Genomic DNA, 20,404 nt, shown 5'->3' on the forward strand with positions numbered 1-20,404 from the left:
AATGGAAAAATGGACCAAAAATGCCTGTCTTTTTCATTTTCTGAGACCGGATGTTGTCATTTTCAAGGAAAGAGCGCTAATACCTAGGTCACAAAGATTCTTAAAAACGATGGGTTTGTACAAAATCTGTACATCATAGACATGCCCCCTCCACGAATGTCTACAAACTCCAGATTTCATATGACCTGGAAAATCTGTACATTGTGTAGCTGTGTTTACTCTCATTTTTGTACAGTGGAATGACTTTTGCTATTTTCATTTTATTTGGGAAACGACCTGAATGGAATGATAAGTTACAGATATGGGTTAGAGGTTTTGCAAAGTTATTTATGACTCTTTTAACAATCATGTCAATATCATGACAGTCAGTGGATAGCTTACTTTTGCACTTTAGAACAGTGTTTATCACCTCCTGCTCATTTGTTGCACACAGAAAAATTTAATATGGATTCCTTTTAATGCTTTCATTACATTGGTCATCACCTTGGTTGGGAATATCTGCAGCCAACTCCAGGCACACATTTACAAAAAAACTATTAAAACGGTTGACTATGTTATTCATGCTGTGATCTACACTATTTTTATCAATAAAGTAGTCAGAATATGCTGCTTTAGTAGGTCCTTGTTTAATTAAGTTGTTCAATATATCCCAAGTTCCTTTTATATTATTCCTACTTTCATATAATAATTTATTATAATATTGCTTTTTGATAGTTCTGATTATGTTTGTTAATTTGTTTCAGTAAGTCTTATATCTTTGTTCTGCTTCTTTAGTTTTTAACTTAATGAACGGTTTATAGAGATTATTTTTCTTTTTACAAGCATTTATTATTTTTTTAATAAGCCATGAGTGTTTTTATTTTCTTTTTCTTTATGCAGAGTTCTTTGGCAGGGCAGTGTGTGTTATACAGAGAAATAAATACATCTAATAAATTACCATATGCACTCTCCACGTCTGATTCCCTGTAGACTGTACTCCAATCCTGGAGCATTAGACTGTTGTTAAAGGCATTGATCGTTTCTTCAGTTCTTAATGGTTTACAGATAATTTTCATGTCTTCTTACTTTTCTTTATGTCACAGTCAAACAGAGTGATAGTGAGAGTAGATATTGTCTAGAATTGTGGCACTGTGTGATGTTATTCTGTTTGGTTTAGTTATTGATGGATAAAGGGACATACTGTACATTATGTCCAAGAAGTCATCTATAGTTTTTAGTTTAGTTTAGTTTCTTTTACAGGAGAAAATTGTTTCTCCATCCATTCACTGAAAAGTTCAATACTTGAACCAAGTGATTGATATACACAGCTAGAATTACATTTTTCTTCTTTTCATTGTGGATCTCTACAGTCACACATTCCATTGTTTCATCTATTTCTAATGTCATCTCTGTTAAGACCATACATTTTACTGATTTATGAATATATAGTGCAACCCCACCCCCCATTTTCTGTTTTCTGTTCATATATCTTAATTCATAATCATCTAGACAAAAGTCAATACCTTTATCGATGTTAAACCAGGTTTCTGAAATGACAATGAAACTGAATGGATGAGTGTTGTTGTAAATATTCTTTGATGGAATTAAAATTTTTATACATACTTCTGCTGTTAAAATACATTATTGAATACTTATCTACTGATTTGATATCATTTTCATACTGCTCTTGGGTGAAATAATTGCAATCCGTTGCTATGGTAGAAAGAAAGTTATTATCAGGATCTATCTCTGGATGTGGATCCATTGTAGTTTCAATGTAGTCCAGTGTTTTTTTTGGCTTTGGCATTAGTTATCTTCTTTTTATCTAAACAGCATCTGTGTGGTCCTCGTTACTATAGATTTTCGTACCTCGGAGGCATTTGGCTCTCTGTAGTATCTCGGATTTATCCTTGAACTTCTGAAGTCGGACTACAACGGGCCTTGGTCCGTCTCCTTTAGGTTTTCCAGCACGGTGAGCCCTCTCCATCTCAACATCCTTCTGGAACTGGAACTTCTCACTTCAAAGCTTTTTCACTTTTAGTTCTGTGTCCGTCCAGCTTTCTCCAGGTGACTCTGTAACGCCATCTATCATCAGGTTGTTTCTCCTGGACTGAGACTCCAGATACTCTATTTTATCAGACACGACCAGCATACTGTCACATACCTTGAACAAGTCTGTCTAGATAGTGTTATTCTGTTGTTTTGGATTGCCCAACTGCGTCTTTGTATCATCCACATCCTTCTGTGTAAATTGCAGACCGACTCTTAGCTTACCGGCCGACAGGCTGTAAGCTATTGTCGTCATGGGGTGTCCGTCGTCGTCTGTCGTCAGTTACAAAAATTTCAATCATCTTCTTCTCCAAAACTACTATTCCAATTGACTTCAAACTTGGTATACAGCTTCTTTATGATGATGTCAACAAAAGTTAGTGAAATTATTTGGATCCGGATCTGATTCTGGATTTGGTGCAACTTTGAAAAATTTCCCCATTATAGGAGATAGGAAGTGGATCGATGCAATAACTCTGTAAATATAAATGATATCCAGTGCAAATTTCTGCAGTCCAGCCCTGATGGGGAGATGACCAAAACATAATGTCCACATGCAGATCAGGATCTTCTTCTGGATACGGGAACTTACAGAAAATTTAACATGGGCTCTTAAGGGGAAAACATTTCAATCATCTTTTTCTCCCAAACTACAGTTCTGATTGACTTCAAACTTGGTATACAGCTTCTGTATGATGATGTCAACACAAGGTATTGAAATTAGTTCGATCCAGATCTGATTCTGGATTTGGTGTGACTTTGAAAAATTTTCCCATTATAACAGATAGGAAGTGGATTAATACAATAAATCAGTAAGTTTCAATGATATCAAATTGGAATTTGAATTTTTTACAGATCTGATTGGAATATGAGCAAAACATAGGCTATTTCTGTAATATAATAAATACACAGAACTGGGTGATAATAAATGGCATCTGGATACATTTCCCAAAGTTTTTAATTGGGCCGATAAGCTACAGGGCCTTTGGTCCTATTTTTAACTGCTACAGCTCCCTTGTAAATTATCCGTTGTAGTGTTTGCTTTACCCATAACTGTGTTGATAAATCCTTGAAAAATGTCTTTCTTTTGTGTTAGCAGTTGATCAAACATTTCCTTTTACTTTTGAAGCAGTCCACTTACCTGTGCGAGTGATACAGACTCATCCTCCTGTTAGCTTCTGCTCTTTTCTTCGTGGGTATTTTAGCTAACACTAGCTGTGGTTGTAGCCCGGCTGGCGGTGATGTTGTCCCGGCTAGCAATGGTTCAATCCCTGCTAACGGCGATGTATTCCCGGTTTGTGGTGTTTATAACCCGGTTGGCGTTGGTGTTATCCCGTGTAGCTGTGATTATCTCCCGGCTCGGCGTGGTGCTGTCCCGGCTAGCTGTGTTTGTAGCTCGGCTACTGGTGGTGTTATCCCAACTAGTGGAGAGTGTAGTCCGGTGTGACATCATTTTTTGTACCCTGTAAGAATTGTGCGCATGCTCCCATCCGACAGCGGTCAAGCCAGCGGACGTTCGTTTTTCCGTGGTCAAAACAGCGGACACTAACATTAGCACACCCGCGCATCCTAAGTATTACAGTAAATGCATTCAAACGGTCCCGAACCGGCGAACAGGCAGTCTGACTTCCGGTTTTCAAAATAAGATGTTAGAAGCAGTAAATGAAGAATATGTGCTATCCAGTGGCGGCTGCTCGTCTTTCAGACAGGGGAAGCTCATTGTCGGCTTACATAAAAAAAAAAAGTCAAGTTATTTAAACATACATTCGGCCCTCCGTTCCTTTTTAAGAAAATGCTCAGTGACCTTATCGTACCAAGTAGGCGTCTCATCCAGAGACTGGACCAGTGTCCTCTCTGCTTAGACTGCCTTGGCCCATTGTGTTGTGGGTGTAAGACTTCAGCCTTTTTAACCCTTTCATGCACGAATTATGAGAACCTTAATCAAGATTTTTTTCCCCTGAGTTTTCATTTTTCTTTAAACATGAAAATAACAATGTGATTGAAAAAATTCTTATAAAAAATAAAATAAATAAATAAACAAATAAAATAAATAAAAAGTAAAAAAAAAAAAAAAACACTTAAAAAATAAAAAGTAAAAAAAAAAAAAAATATATATATATATATACATACGTACATATATATATATATATATATATATATATATATATATATATATATATATATAAATAATCATCGTCATCAGCTGGACACCATGCATTTAATTTTTGAAGCAACGAAACATGTATTTACCGATAAATTGTGTGAAAACTATGGGGGGGGGGGGGCTGGTGATTCTGGGGGTTTATGCTCAGGGGAGATCTACACAAGGTTACCAATTCATGTCAGAAAAGATACGTAGTGTCTTAAAACTTTAATAAAGATATTTGTAAAAAAAAAAAAAAAAAAAATAAATAAAAAAAAAAAAAAAACATCCATGAATACACAAGAGAACAGCTGTAGAACAGCTGTCCACTGTAGTGACCAGTATGCATGAAAGCGTTAAACTACAGACGATCCTTTCACTCCGACCTTACCGACAGTTTGATTGATTTAACTATCTACGAAACGATATTAACTCGAACAAGAAATGATTAATTATGTAACTGAAACAAGAAAACAGTGAAATTATGTTAAATTGAAAGAAGGAAGTACAATGAGTGTGTTTTATTTACAGTGCAAGAAATGAACGAGTAATTTCGTAGTGGTTTCTCTGATTTCACAGCAGAATGTGTGACTGTATTAAACTGAACTGTGTCAGTGAAGGAGGAGGTCTGAAAACAGCTGTCAATCAAACGGGATTCAGCCTTTGACTGATCCTCCAATCAGCACGTGGGATTCTGGCGTCCAGCCCGGCCGAGCTCCGCCCACAGCTCCATTCACCCCCAGAGCCGCCCGGCGTCCGGGGGCGGGACAACATCGTAGCATTTATCCAATTACCGTCCAGTTTTGAGGCAATGAAAAAAACTGTTCCACTCAGTCCCATTGAAGCCCACAGACGCCCACAGTCTACGGACAAATGCACTGAGCAGAGATGGATGAGAAAACAGAGACACGGGAATGGAGGAGAAGTGAACGACATCGTGTCCGTTGATTGTGATAAAGCTGATTTGAACGAACTCATCTTTAAGATGAACGTGTTCTAACACATTTATAGTCAATAAAATGTCAACACAACCGAACATATTTAACCATTTAATTCTCTTAATTTTAGGGGAAGCCGGGCCTCCCTTGCAGTCTATGAGAAATCGCCACTGGGACTAAAGTATTAAAATAATGAATTCAGGTATTTCATTGCTAACAAGGGGCTGGGCTACAAAACTGGAATGACAAATCAACAATAATGTAATACTGTGAGAGCTGTCACTGTAGTAGTGGTGTGTCCCAATATTTTTTACAGGAGTACTTACAAAGACGAAGTAATAAAATGAATGTTTTACCAAGGAGTGTATAAATATAAAGCAAGCCAAAAATGTGCTATAGTCTTTACTGTATGTCATAGTGTATTCTTTACATGAACAATATTTTACAACATATTAACACAATGAATGTAAAGCAGGCAATTTAACAACAGAAATATCCCAAATTTCATCATGTGAAGAAAAACAGAAACTGTACATTGTAAGTTACACATAAACCCAATTTGTGTATATTTTCCTTTTTTCGTTAAGAGGAAAGCAAGAAATACGAATCACAGTATTTCTGTATCTAAACTGTATCTGAGAAACGTGCAGTGTGTGGAATCTACTTAAATATTAACAGGCAAAAAATGCAAATAACCTGTTAACAGCAAATCTAGCAAAAGTAGACACAATCACCCCAAATATTTCATAAATGACTGAACATGGTGCAAATTTACAGAAAAAACATCTGAAACTTGCAAAAAAGAAAAAAAAAAAAAATGAGGGCTGACAATTCAAATCTACACAACTTAAGTAAAATGCTTTTGTTTCCACACAACTTTGGCTTTAAGCCTTTCCATAAAAGAACAAAATGGCTACTAAACCAAGTGTTAATTACAACGTGGATGTGGTTTGAGGAAGACAAGATGAGCCCCTGTTTTGTAACCTGATGAAAAGATTAGAGCAATTATAGAAAACTCTCTATACAAATATACAACATTTGTGGAGAATGACCATGACTCACGGACTCTAAAAGTGGCAGAATATGAAAAAGAATGTTTCTTTTTGTCCTGCTATCAAATTTCAGAACATATACTCCCTCAACATAACTCGAACGATCAATCAACCTAATCAAACACAAATGGCACATTTAGAACAAGAACTGACAGCAGTTGACTGTAGCACATTGTGTAAATACACACACACCTTTAGTCATCACCTGTGATAGAAAACATAGTGCTACGGATGCAGTTAAGAGGACAGAGGTGCTTCTTGAAGAACTAAAAATATGGCTACAAAATCTGCATGTCTGTACAAAAATAGTTTGATTCTTCTGATATAACTTGGCTTGAACTGTTCACATCAGGACAATAATAATATCCTTTCAACTCAACTGTGGTCAAGTTTTTCACCTGAAATAACAAGTAAACCGAAAGAGAACTCTAGAACAACAAGCATGCTAATTCTTTCCATTTAAGGCAGAAAAAAAAAAAAAATCATTAGGTGAAAACAGAACAGCTCTTTCACACTTTATGTCAATCTTTTTCCACAATACAGTCCTTATCAAAACCCTGACTGGATAACTCACTCTTCACAACATAATGCCTTTTTATGTAATGACATTAATCACAAATACAAATTAAGATGCACTAAAACGTTTTAGGGCCACTGTCATTACATAGTTCCAAACATAACATACCAAACAGAGTAGGAGTCACCACACACGGCATGCGTCTTTATCACTTATGAAACCTTAACTCTGAAGATGCATATATTTCAAAAAGGGCTGAATAACTGCAGCTGTAAACCCTAAAATGGCAGCAGAGGGTAAAGTATTTACTTGCTCCATGTTTATAAAAATATATATGAGAATCAGGTGAGAATAAAGACCAGAGGATTTAAAGAACAAGGAGGTAGATGTAGGTTCATTTCAAAACTGCAAAGACTACTATCTGAGGCCAATGTGTGGCTTGTTAAAGGAAAAGGGAAAAAAGGTACAAGTAGAAAATGAGCCAGGAAAAAAAAAAGTGGAAGAACAGGAAGAAATGTGAAGTCAGCTGCGAACACAGAGACTGACACTGCAAACAACTGCTTTTGGAGTTAATGCTGTGCCGACTGCAGGTTGAAATGTATCGATCCTTGTGCGCTTTAGCATCAAGGCCTGGAGCGCAAACATATTCTGCATCTGTGTGCATGCACTTTCTTTGTGTAGGCCAGTCTCTGCTGTGCTCTTAGTTTATGTATCCTCGTTCAACTCTCGACTGTCTGTTCTGGCAATTTTTCGTGGAGGCGCCGTGTTCTCCCCCTCTGGTTGCTCCTGTTCTCGCTTTTTTGCTGCATTCTGCAAAACAAACCAAAAGTAATCTACTGTTCTGATACCTTTTTCCAATAACAAATCACACCAGCACTTTTAAGAAAAATTACCTTTTTATCCCACTGCTGATGAAGATACCGCAGTAAGATGTTTGTCTTCTCTGTGACTATAACTGAGACACACAGATACACTGATTACATCCAAAGTTAAAATGTAATGAACTAATCTAGTGAGAAACCAACTATTAATCAATATGATGAGTGTCGACAATATGAAGCCATGGCAAAACATTACAAAGGTAGTGATATGTACTTAGTGTATACACTTTCATGTAGAATACTGCATTTTCATACAATGTAGATTGCTGTTTTCCTCACTTTATAAACGTACTTAAAAAGCTAATGTACTCACTCTGCTCAGATGGATATTCACGGGTTGGAAGATACACAGATGGTCGACGGTTCTAAAACAATATTGAGATACACATGAGAAACTGTATACAAAAGTAGCACTACTAGAATGTCACAGAACTAGATTTGTGGAGTACGTGTGGCATGCTAGTAACTCGACTATGACTTGACTGTATTTGTATCTGTGTAATGATTCAAGTAAATGCTGCTACTTCTAATTCCCTTTGTATGCAACTACTGAAACCAAACACTACACACTTAGGGTCGTAAATGACACTAATGATTTTTACATTGGCTTTTCTACTGTAACTAACAGCCCTTTGCTTTTATCCTGGTCATCAGACACCACTAATCAATCATTTGTGTCATTGTTAAATTGTTGTTAATCATTAAATTATTTCAGCCTCGACTCCAGAAAAGTCATTTCTCAGACTTGTAACTTAATTTGACCACCATTGCATTTTTCTTCTTGACTTTGAATGAGCTGCTATTTTTCCTCAAGGCAAAGTATGTAAGTGATGTTAACAATGTACAGCTAAAGAAGACTTAATATCCCTTGGTTACATAATTTTCACAGACATCATGTGTCACTCATATATATATAGTAGTAACTAGGGGTGTGTATCGGCAAGAATCTGGTGATATGATACAAATCACAATACTAGGATCACGATACGATATATCAAAATATATCATGATACTGTTAAAAAGGCCATTTTTGTTAGTTTGTTTGTTTTTTTAAATGATTATTTCCTGGAAGAATTGATTTACACCAGCAATATGCACAAATACTAAACACTTTTTTTTTTTTTTTAATCACAACAGAATCTACTGCTATATCCCAAAATGTTCCTGTGTTCAAACTTCAATTGTTTTACAGAAATTACAGTTTAAGATCCTGTTCAAATGTTCATATTCTATTAGTTCAGAACTAACATCAGAACATTATTTTTGTCCCAACAAAGGAACTAACATCTGCTTCTCAGACAGTAAAAAGTGCTTTAAGGATGCTTCAAATAACCATTATTTAATAAAACAGCGTCAAATAATAATAAATAAGATATAAACAATAAAGAAAAACAAAAAACAAAAATGAACCTCCGTCATACCTGCATTTGAATAAATACCTGAAAATATCAATACAGTATTGTGAAATGGAATATCGCGATATATTTCAGAACTGATATTTTATAACACCCCTAGAAGTAACTTTCAGTGTGCTCACATCACCAGGCTGAAAACAGACAAACTACACTTGAAGTTTGTGATTAACACAAACATTAAATACGCAATACATTTTATAATTTGTTATACCACAATCAGTCAGTTTGGTCAGTTTATACAAAGTGATTATGCTAAGTAGTTTTAATACCCAACAACATTCATCCCTTGCTTGTTTTACTCTTTTTTTTCTTACAGTGTTACACATGGTAGTTTTCAAATTTATACTCGCAAAGAAATACTCACCCCCACCACCACTACTGAACCCAACATTCCTGACTTTAACACCTCTTACACAATGACCCGATAAGAAGTGTTATAATCACAGTGCTGTGAAAACAGATATGATCACTTACTGATGCTTTGCACACAGAGTCCGCATGAAACCTGCTGAAGTTGCTTTTATTATAAACTGGAAGTCCCTTTAAGAAATCTGCCTGTGGATCAGAAGAGGAAAAATTATCAATAACACTTCTTCGTTTGATAATAGTTTTGATACACATGGATCTGCAAATGTGAAGCCATGCTGCGCAGATACTCACGATACAAAAGGCTGGCTGAGGATACATTATACAGTCTATATTTAACTGGACAACGTGGTAGTGTCTGCGTGTTACTGAATGGCAGCTCTCAGTAACATTACTCTATTTTTGACAGTGTTAACAACATGACTGTTGACAACTCCTACAGGTTAATCTCCCTCTCCCAACGATTAAGAAGTATACCTGTTGTGTTTCTTACCTTGTCCATTTCTGTCCGAGTCTCAGTATCTTCGTTTGTTAACTAATTTAGCTAATATATTGACAGTGAAACCTGGTGAATGCTACCGTTTCAGCTAGCTAGCTAGCAAGCCTTTGTCGTAGCCAAGACACCGGTTTGTTTACCACTTCGCCAGCTCTTTACGACTGATACAGAGCATAAACTACATATGGATGTGATTTACCAGCATCTCTGTACTCTAAACAAATAGAAACATCTACTTCTGTGAACGTATTTGTAAAATACTCAACTAAATGTACCGTCTGTAGATAGCTAAGTTGCTACTACTTCACAACTCCATTTTTGTTGTTCGTCTACTCGGGGGCGGGTCTATTGTAACACAGGAAAGATCTTATTGGTTGATCTGTGACGGATGAAAATGCAAGAATCTGATTGGCTGTGAAGAGATTATGTAACAATCCAATCCCCCTATACTAGAAGTGTTGTGGCATGTAGTGTAGATGAAAACAACACAAGTCCTCAGTAGTTTATCCTCTTTAATGGACGTTGTACGTCTTTGTAGTTCACAGTTGTGATTTGTGCTTATGTAATCAGAGACTGAAATCAATGAGAATCTTTATCAAAAGTAAGATGTTAAGTGTTATCTTATTACCATATCTTACCATAATATTATCTTAAAGGTGGGATCTTTTACTTCAGCAAAGGTGTTCATACTACATTATAGTCAGAAATCACAATCATAAAGACTTCATTAATTTCACCATGGGAAATTGGGAAATTACACTGGTCTCCATTTGTTTTTAAGGAATTATCCACCTCAGAAATTAACTGTGCTAGATCAGTGGTGTCAAACTCATTTTAGTTCAGGGGCCACATACAGGCTAAAATGATCAAAAGTGGGCCGAGCCAGTAAAATAATATAAATAATAGGATAAGAACTTTTGAGTGAAAAAAGTAAATTCCGTAATGAAAATGTTTACACCTACAAACTGTACTTGAACATAACATGAACAAACATGAACCTGAAAATTCGTTGGTAAAATAAGTGCAATGTTAACAATATTACGCCTTAGTTTATCATTTATACACGTGAATCACAACTTACAGATCACACTGGATCTACAAATACACAAAACATTAAATAACAGGCAGAATATTATTAAAATTCCACATACTTCTCTTAAGATATTTCAGATATTCATATTTTTTGTAAAAGGATAGTCTGTAAATGTAAACATCTTTGTGTAATTTTTTTTTTTTTTTTTACACTAAATCAAAGAGACAAATTTACAGTTTTCATTATTTATAGGTTATTATGATAGTATTTTACTGGTCTGATCCACTTTAGACTGAAATAACCTAAAATGATTTTAACATCCTTGATTGTTAATATCTTCATTGTCATTTTTGTATTTCACAAATTCATTCCAGGGGCCAGACTGAACCCGTTGGCGGGCTGGATTTGGCCCCTGGGTCGCATGTTTGACACCTGTGTGCTAGATATACTTTAATAAGATGAAATGGAATTCCTAGCAAATTCACTTCACAAGGTCAGACTGTGTGCACTGTTCAGAAAAAATGCAAAACACCCAAGACGTACATCACATTCTCTACAGGTTACTTTTAACTGAAAAGAAGTGTATTTTGTTGGGTCTTGTTCAGAGGGGTTGCCTTAAAAGAACTGGGCAGCATAGTGTGGTTTGTAAAATTAGATCTTAACAAATCACCAGAATTGTACAGCAATGTTTTTTGCACAGACAAGACTAAAGTGGAGTTGTTTGACTATAATGTACAGTTCCACCATTGGTGAAAACCAAGCACAGCTTATCAGTATAAACGCCTTACATCAGGGGTGTCAAACTCATTTTAGTTCAGGGGCCACATACAGCCGACTATGATATGAAGTGGGCCAGACCAGTAAAATAATATAAATAATAGAATAAGAATTTAGAAATAATGTCAACTCCAAAGTTTTCTCTCGGTTTTTGAGTGAAAAAAGTAAAATTCTGTAATGAAAATGTTTACATCTATGAACTGTACTCGAACATAACATGAACAAATATGAACAACCTGAAAATTCTGAAGAAAAATAAATACAATTTAATAATATTATGCCTCAGTTTATCATTTATACATGTGCATCACAACTTACAGATTACAGTGGATCTACAAAAACATAAAACATTTAATAACAGGCAGAATACTGGTAAAATTCCACATACTTCTCTTGAGACATTTCAGGTTGTTCATATTTGTTCAGTTTATTCACATTTCTTGTAAAAGTCTACTCTGTAAATGTAAACATTTTTGTGTAATTTAACTTCTTTTTTTTTTTAAACTAAGCCAAAGAGAAACATTTGCAGTTTTCATAATTTATAGGTAATTATGATAGTATTTTCCTGGTCTGACCCACTTTAGATTGAATTGACCTAAAATGATTTTAACATCCTTGATTGTTAATTTCTTCAGTGTAATTTTTGCATTTCACAAATTCATCCCACGGGCCAGATTGGACCCTTTGGCGGGCTGGTTTTGGCCCCCGGGCCGCATGTTTGACACCTGTGCCTTACATCAACAGTCAAGCCTAATGGTAGAAGGGTGATGATTCTGGGCAGGTTTTGCAGCCACAGGACCTGGGGACCTGGCAGTCATTGAGTTGACCGTGAACTCCACTGTGTGCCAGAGTACAAATGTGTGACCATCTGTCTGAAAGCAAAAACTTGGCTAAAATTGGGCCATGCAAAAGGATGTGATCCAAACTAATTCCAGTAAATGTTCCACAGAAGAGCAGAAAAAGAAAAGAATCAAAGTGCTGAAATAACCCAATCAAAGCCAGAACTCAATCTCACTGAAACGCTGTAGCACAAGGGTTCCCAAAGTGGGGTATGTGCACCCACAGGGGTACTTGGAAGAAGCCCAGGTGGTACTAGAAATTTTTTGAGAAAAATACGTTCAATAAGTCATCATGTACCGAATACAAAATAACGAGAATTAATGCTGAAATATAAAACACAATAAATACATTCATATAATAGTTTTATTGTCAATCATCTTGTTTGAGCTTTGGTGACATTTTAAGAATATTTCTATTTTATATTATTCAAAATTAGTTTATTTGAGTAGCCAAGTAATCATTTTTTGTTAATGAAAGGTTAATTTGTTAATTAATGACCAATTTATTTCTTTTTCTTGTCAATGAAAGAGGGCACTTTTCAGTTTATATTTTGATCAAAATTTACTTTTAAAAAATGTGTTACTTTTTATATAGTACGGTTAATTATATGTTGTTTGTTTACAAAGTTTTGAAAATATAAACAGACACCTTTGGCACAGGAACAAATTTTGCCTAATTTCTTTCAATCAAAAATGCTGAAGCAAGAGTTAGGGGTACTTGGATAAAAAAGTGTATTTCAGGGGGTACTCCACTGTAAAAAGTTAGAACCATTGCTGTAGAAGGACTTTAAGAGAACTGTGTATTAAATAAAACCCAAAAGCTTCAAACAACTTAAGTAACATTGTGAAGAAGAGGGATACAAATTCTTCCGTAATAATGTGAGACTGATAAAGTCACACAGAAAATGAATCCTTCAAGTTAAGATGCTGCTAGAGGTGGTTCTAAAAGCTACTGAACCATAGGGTGTTCTGTTTTTCAACACAATGCTTCTCCATTTTGGTTTCATTCTTATTAAATAAATGACACTCTAAAATCTCTTGCATGATTTTTCACACTTGAGGTCAGATTTAAACAATTTAAAACTTCATTTATTACCTCCGCCAAGGAGGTTATGTTTTTGCCAGGGTTTGTTTGTCTGTTTGTTTGTTTGTCTGTCCGTTAGTGTGCAACATAACTCAAAAAGTTATGGACAGATTTGGATGAAATTTTCAGGGTTTGTTGGAAATGGGATAAGGAAGAAATGATTAAATTTTGGTGGTGATCGGGGGTGGGGGGGCCCACGGGGGGGGCACAGACCAGAAAATTTCATCAAAATCTGTCCCTAACTTTTTGAGTTATGTTGCACACTAACGGACAGACAGACAGACAGACAAACAAACCCTGGCAAAAACATAACCTCCTTGGCGTGGGGGGGCCCACGGGGGGGGGGGGGGGCACTGATCAGCCTTGGCGGAGGTCTGCACTCTCCGAGTGCTTCTAGTTCAGATTGCATTAGAATTTGAAGTACATGATTACCTCCACCAAGGAGGTTATGTTTTTGCCAGGGTTTGTTTGTCTGTTTGTCCGTCCGTTAGTGTGCAACATAACTCAAAAAGTTATGGACAGATTTGGATGAAATTTTCAGGGTTTGTTGGAAATGGGATAAGGAAGAAATGATTAACTTTTTGGGGTGATTGGGGGTGGGGGGGCCCACTGATCAGCCTTGGCGGAGGTCTGCGCTCTCCGAGTGCTTCTAGTTGCTGAATATATTTACTTTTTTATATTACATTCCATCACTGATACAGAATGACAATTACAAATAACTAAACTTATGTTAAATATGAAAAGTGGTCATACATTCGAGGAATAATCATAAGATAAACTATACGTCAAGGGTAGCTTGACTGTCATCTTTATCTTACATTTCTCTACATCACACTCAAAGTTAATCCAGTTATTGGCAAATTGGGAAATAATTATTATAAGTGTTGTTCCAAGGAGTAATACAGGCTTTATCAAATAATTTATGGGAAAGGGATTAACTCAAAAACTAGCTTTGCTAATTTTAATGGTTTTCAACATGAAGAGCTTTAACTTGAGAATTTGCCAATATATAGCAACAGTAAATTAAGGCTTATTTTGACAGATCGTTTTTATTAATGACATTTTATCTTAACATAACTTCGTTCAACCACAGAATGCATCAGTCTGCATATTTTAATGTTTACATCCAATGAAGACAGGGCATAGATAATAGGATGAAACTACAGAGATTTTCCTCTTTGGGAAAATCCCACTAGTTTGACAATGGCCAGTTTCTTGACCCCCACCCATTATGAATGCACATGGAAGGCTACACCCAGTATCACAAGTTAACAAGTTCTTCATATGGTGTCTCTGGGGATTTCAGAATCAGTTTCTGTACTTTGGGAAAATCTTCCAGGTGAACCACAAGTTTCCTCCAACAGAAATCTTCAGTGTGTGAGTGATTTTCGTCCCTTCAACATACGACGCAGAATCACTTCAATGCCACCTCGTGAGCTGAGCCTCTTGATCCAGCCATGAGTCCTCTTGCGTTTAATGTTCTTGGGCTGATATTCCAAACCTCTTTTCCGTGTTCGTATTTGCTGGTATTGCCATGAATGCTGCTGGAAAATTCCTGAACCCTCAGCTCGTGAAGCAAGTGGTCCACATCTGGAAATCTGAGGAACTGAACACACTCTTGGCACAATCCAGCTGCTAAATGATCTGAGGTGAGAGGCACTGGTTACTGCAGGATTGCCTGTAGAGATACTGTTGAAAGAATACATAATATTTTCAAAATGTTAGAAAAAGATGTAAAGATGTTCTTATACATCTTAAACGAGCTACTTAACAATATTGTGTTTCTGCAATTTAGAAGGTGCTGAAGGTTCAGCATGGAAGTGAATGATAGTAGATTTTTAACCATTACTTTGATTTATTTAATCATAGCAAGACTCCAAGTGAGATGATAGACTTTTTTTTTTTTTTATTAATTAAATTTTTTTTTAATTGGCACAAGGCAAATTTACGGAACAAGAATGGCAAAAATGTTACAAAAGAGAAATATAGAAATACATTTGGAGACATAGTGGAATGATTAAACACAACTATTACAACTATCTGAAACAACAACAACAAAAAATTAAGACATTTGAAATGTAATGAAAATATTGAAGCAGAAAGAAAAATAAATAACTAAATCAGACTGGACAATAGAGCACAAAGGACTAGGCAAGATATAATTAAAACAGCAAGGGCTTAGATAAACTAAAATAAAGTTTGACTTTTTTGACATATTTACAATATACTTAAGAGATTTGTAATACTTACTTAATTTAACTTATAAAAACAAGTTAAAGGAGGGGTTCGTATTTTTCCACTTACAAGAATGAATATGATATTTACCCAAAATAACAAAAAGGTTGAATGAGATTACACACGTATCATTGAGAGTGGGATTTGTATGTACTTTGTATACAAGAATAATAGGAAATGTTAACACCGTTGAATCGTAGCCTTAATCATTCCTTCTAGGGTCTGCAAACCGAACACTATCGTGGAACTTGTATGTATATGTGTTCCTATGTTAAATAGATTTAATTACAGTAAATCAGCCATCACCGTCCAACCAGTTGGTGTGTGGTGACCTGTGTTACTAGCCACGCTGCTAATACGCTGCTAAGCTAGCCGGCTAGTTTTAACATCGCAGACAAGTAGCGCTGTGTTTGTCGCCTACAGAAAATTCAAATACGTTAACCCGTTACCTGCAGATATGGGCTGTTCCATAAAATCTGGACAAAGACGACCGTAAAATATTCATTTTGGGTTTATACAGCTTACACAGACATAGAGACACTGAATGTCACTGGTCTGTAGACCTACTGTATAAGGAGCAATATGATTGGCTCAGACCGTTCAGCCAATTGGAATCGTTGTAGCTAGCTCTAGCGTATTACAATATGCCCTTTTTTTTTTTTTTTTTTTAAACTTTATTTAAATACCAATTTACAAACTGTCAAACGTTTAACATATAACACAATACATACGATACAAGAAAATACAGATATAAAAACAAAATACAATCATAAAATCAATATGCATGAAATACATTTTCAATAATTCATATACAAAAAATAATAAATAAATAAATACATACATACACACATGCATACATGCATGCATGCATACATACATACATACATACACACACACACACACACACACACACACACACACACATACATACATATACACACACACACACACACACATAAATAATTTCTCACCTAAAATTTCATCAAATGTCAGAGGAAACATTAAATAACTTTTCATAACTATCAAGGAATGTCTTTTTTTTTTTTTTTTTAATTATTATTATTAACAAGGGTTAATGATTGAATGAAGTGTATTAAATTCAATTAAAAAATGAGGAAAGGTTGGTTTGGAGGCTGAAAATTTTTGTTTATAAATAAAATATTTACCTATTAAAATAAAAAAATAACTAAATATTGGAGACATTTGTCCTTATTTTCATAATAATATATAACCTCTTTCAGGGAAAAATAATATAACACGTTAACTTGGGTGAAGACATAAGAACACAGGTTAGACCAACACTGCTTTGTGATATTACATTAAAAAAACAAATGGTTTAAAGTTTCATCAGCATGTCCACAAAAAACACAGGAGTTATCCACATCCTTGAATTTTGAAATTAAAAAGTTGACAGAATATATCTTGTGAAGAATTTTGAAATGAATTTCTTTTACTTTGTTATGGATACAGTATTTGTGAGGTAAAAGCCATGCTTTTTCCCAGTCTATGTCCTCGAAATAAGAGTGCCAATAAAATTTTCCTCAAGGAGAAAACCGATTTTTATCTTGAAAAATTTTTCTTATATGTTTATTGTTACATTTCTTGTCTTGTATATTGATACCATTCAAAAGCAATACAGACAGGCCCACTGGCCTAATTTCTTGACAGAAGGATAAGTGAAAATATTCCCTTTTTATGTCTGGCAGGTACTACTATGTTACGTTCCAAAAATATGGTCCTAGCACAGTATATTTTACGGACTACAAATTAGTAGTTGGGTAAATTTTCGGTATTATGGACATGGTTTGAGACTAATTACAAACAACGACCCAAAGACAGGAGGGATTTTAATTTTATGCTGGTGAAAGTAGAGTCGCCTGAAAGGTAAACATCAGGGTATACAATGCTCATATACCAGATTAATCATTTCCTCTTTGTTGATTAGCTTATCTCTAAATGAACTTATCTAAAACCATTTGCACCATCTGTTTCCCTCATGCATCTACAGTAATAACTGGCTGTAGTGGCAAAAACTCTACACTGAGACGTCCTCAAAGTAGATTCAGAGAACTGCTTAGTAACAGCCTACATCCACAGCAGCTGCGGAGGCACAGTAGCCTATATATTCACTTTGAGTCATTTAACCACCTGATGAGTGGAGGCAATCTCATTTAAGTTCAGCTCTGTTTTACTGCCTTCCACCTCATGTGTGGGCAGCAGAAGAAATTATTACACAGTCCTACGAATGATCTGTTTTGGGCAACTACACATTTACTGCCTTAAACATTATGGAAAGACGTTTTGGCATCATGTAATCTCATTTGATAATTAACAGTATTTGATAATTAACAGTATTTTTAATGTGTCCGTAACTAAATAATATGAGATTTATTTATTTATTTGAGTTGAGTTTATTTCAGACACAGACATAATACAAAACATATGGAAATAAAACAACAACAACAACCACAATAATAATACTAATAATAATAATAATAATAATAATAATAATAATAATAATAATAATAATAATAAACAATACACAACTAAAAAATCTGATAATAGAAAAAAATAACTGTTGTGCCTGAAAAGGAGTAGGAAGAAGCCACTGCTTATCCAGTCCAACCCCCTGATTCTAGTCCTCAGACTGTTAGTGCTTAACCCTTTTATGCATGAATTATGAGAACCTTAATCAAGATTTTTTTTTTTTCCCTGAATGTTTTTATTCCTCTTTAGGTATTTTTTTGTGAAGCTATTTTCCATAGAGTTGCAAAAACGTCCACTAAACTGGACACCAAAGAAAGCAAAGAAAACAAGTATTTACTGATATACTGTGTGAAAACTATGAAATAAGAACATTTTATTGCTGTTAATCTGATGTTTTCTCATATTTTAACAAACTCTAATACCAGTCATTACTCACTTCATGAAGATAATGTGCAAAAAAAAAAAAAAAATCTTTCTGTTAATTACAGTCTAATAACGGTAACAAGCAATTGATTTACACTCAAACATGTTAGATCAGGTTTATCAAGAACAGCAAAGTTCCAGTAATGTTATCAGTTGTAGTGTATGGGATGATGCATGTGTTGGCAGATATGAAACTAAAACAAAACCCATGAATATACAAGAGAACAGCTGGAGAATAATTGTCTACTGTAGTGACCACTATGCATGAAAGGGTTAATCACTTGATATGTAACATAAGATCATGATTATCCATAAACACACCCCTACAAACCTGTACACTCATACAGTCACATATACATACACACCAGTTTATCTCAACAGCTGTACACCAACACACGTCTGCACCCCCATGTACATACACACACACACACACACACCATATAACATAACAACCTGACAATCCAAATAATGATCACACCCTTCCTTGAGCCAGATATTGTGAAAAAAAAACCCATTTATTTGTACATCTTTTTGAATTTCTGAATGTTTGGACACTGCTTGAGCTCTACCCCCAACCCATTCCAAAGCTTGACCCCACACACTGATACACACAAACTTTTCCTAGTGGTCCTGACTGCTGGGACTTTGAAATTCCCATATCCCCTCAAGTTACAGCCCCCCTTACTATGGGCAAATAAAAAAATAAGAAAGCAATGTTGCATAATCCTTTAACCCATTCATGCACAAATTATGAGAACCTTAATCAAATTTTTTTTTCTGAGTGTTTTTATTCCTCTTTAGGCATGAAAAAAACAATGTGATTGAAAATTTTCTTCTGAAAAATACATTTAAAAAAAAAATAAAATAAAAATAATAAAAAAATAAATAAAAAAAATATGCATTTAAAAAAATAATAATGAAGAAAAAAATCTTATGAACCTATTTTTCATGAAGTTGCAAAAATGTCCCCTCAGCTGAACACCACATGTTTAATTTTTGACACACAGAAACATGTATTTACTGATAAATTGTGAGAAAACTATGAGGAGGGCTTATGATTCTGGGGGTTTATGTTCAGTAGAGATCTACATAATGTTACCGATTCATGTCAGAAAAGATATGTAGTGTCTTAAAACTTTAATAAAGATATGTGTAAAAAAAAAAAAAAAAAAAAAAATCCATGAATACACAGGAGAACAGCTGTAGAATAGCTGTCCACTGTAGTGACCAGTGTGCATGAAAGGGTTAAATTACTAACTGTAGAGGTTTGAATGTACAGTTAAAATGTGTGTGTGACAGTAAAGCATGGTCATCATTGAACAAATGATGGTCGCTGGTCAAGATTGTACCAAAACAAGATAAACTGTGACACTGTGTGAGAGCCTGATTCAGTCACAATACAATAGTCTGTTCTATGAGTGAGGATTTGAATGCAGCCCAAACTATAAAGAAATGATTTGCAATAGTCCCACGTGTCACTGATTGATTGATTTCTAAAATGTATTTATTATAATGGTTGTCAGGAATATTTAGGCCTGAAGCAGTAATTATTATTTACACCAGCAGCCAAACACAAACACATAGTGGCTGCATGCTCTCCGCCCCATTCACGTCACAGCTGGGCTTTTCAGTGACAGGCACCGGGCTACCCCTGTTGTACCAGTTTGTTATGATGAGTCCAAAGACAAGA

General features: G+C 35.2%; 2 protein-coding genes across 2 annotated transcripts; both read right to left on the reverse strand.

Annotated features, from left to right (window-relative positions):
• Nucleotides 1–5,498: 5,498 nt before the first annotated feature.
• On the reverse strand, nt 5,499–10,174 carry LOC115436783 (DET1- and DDB1-associated protein 1-like). Its single transcript, XM_030159716.1, has 5 exons — nt 9,834–10,174; nt 9,449–9,529; nt 7,873–7,924; nt 7,572–7,633; nt 5,499–7,488 (listed from the first exon to the last, which is right to left on the reverse strand). The coding sequence occupies exons 1-5, from the start codon at nt 9,840–9,842 to the stop codon at nt 7,384–7,386; spliced, it is 309 nt and encodes a 102-aa protein (XP_030015576.1). The 5' UTR covers nt 9,843–10,174; the 3' UTR covers nt 5,499–7,383.
• A 4,425-nt stretch (nt 10,175–14,599) lies between these two features.
• Nucleotides 14,600–16,378, reverse strand: mrpl34 (mitochondrial ribosomal protein L34). Its single transcript, XM_030161429.1, has 2 exons — nt 16,254–16,378; nt 14,600–15,258 (listed from the first exon to the last, which is right to left on the reverse strand). Exons 1-2 carry the CDS (start codon nt 16,307–16,309, stop codon nt 14,940–14,942), a joined length of 375 nt encoding a protein of 124 aa, XP_030017289.1. The 5' UTR covers nt 16,310–16,378; the 3' UTR covers nt 14,600–14,939.
• Nucleotides 16,379–20,404: the final 4,026 nt, after the last annotated feature.

The sequence above is a fragment of the Sphaeramia orbicularis genome, chromosome 17, assembly GCF_902148855.1.
Source record: "Sphaeramia orbicularis chromosome 17, fSphaOr1.1, whole genome shotgun sequence".
NCBI classification, from domain to species: domain Eukaryota; kingdom Metazoa; phylum Chordata; class Actinopteri; order Kurtiformes; family Apogonidae; genus Sphaeramia; species Sphaeramia orbicularis.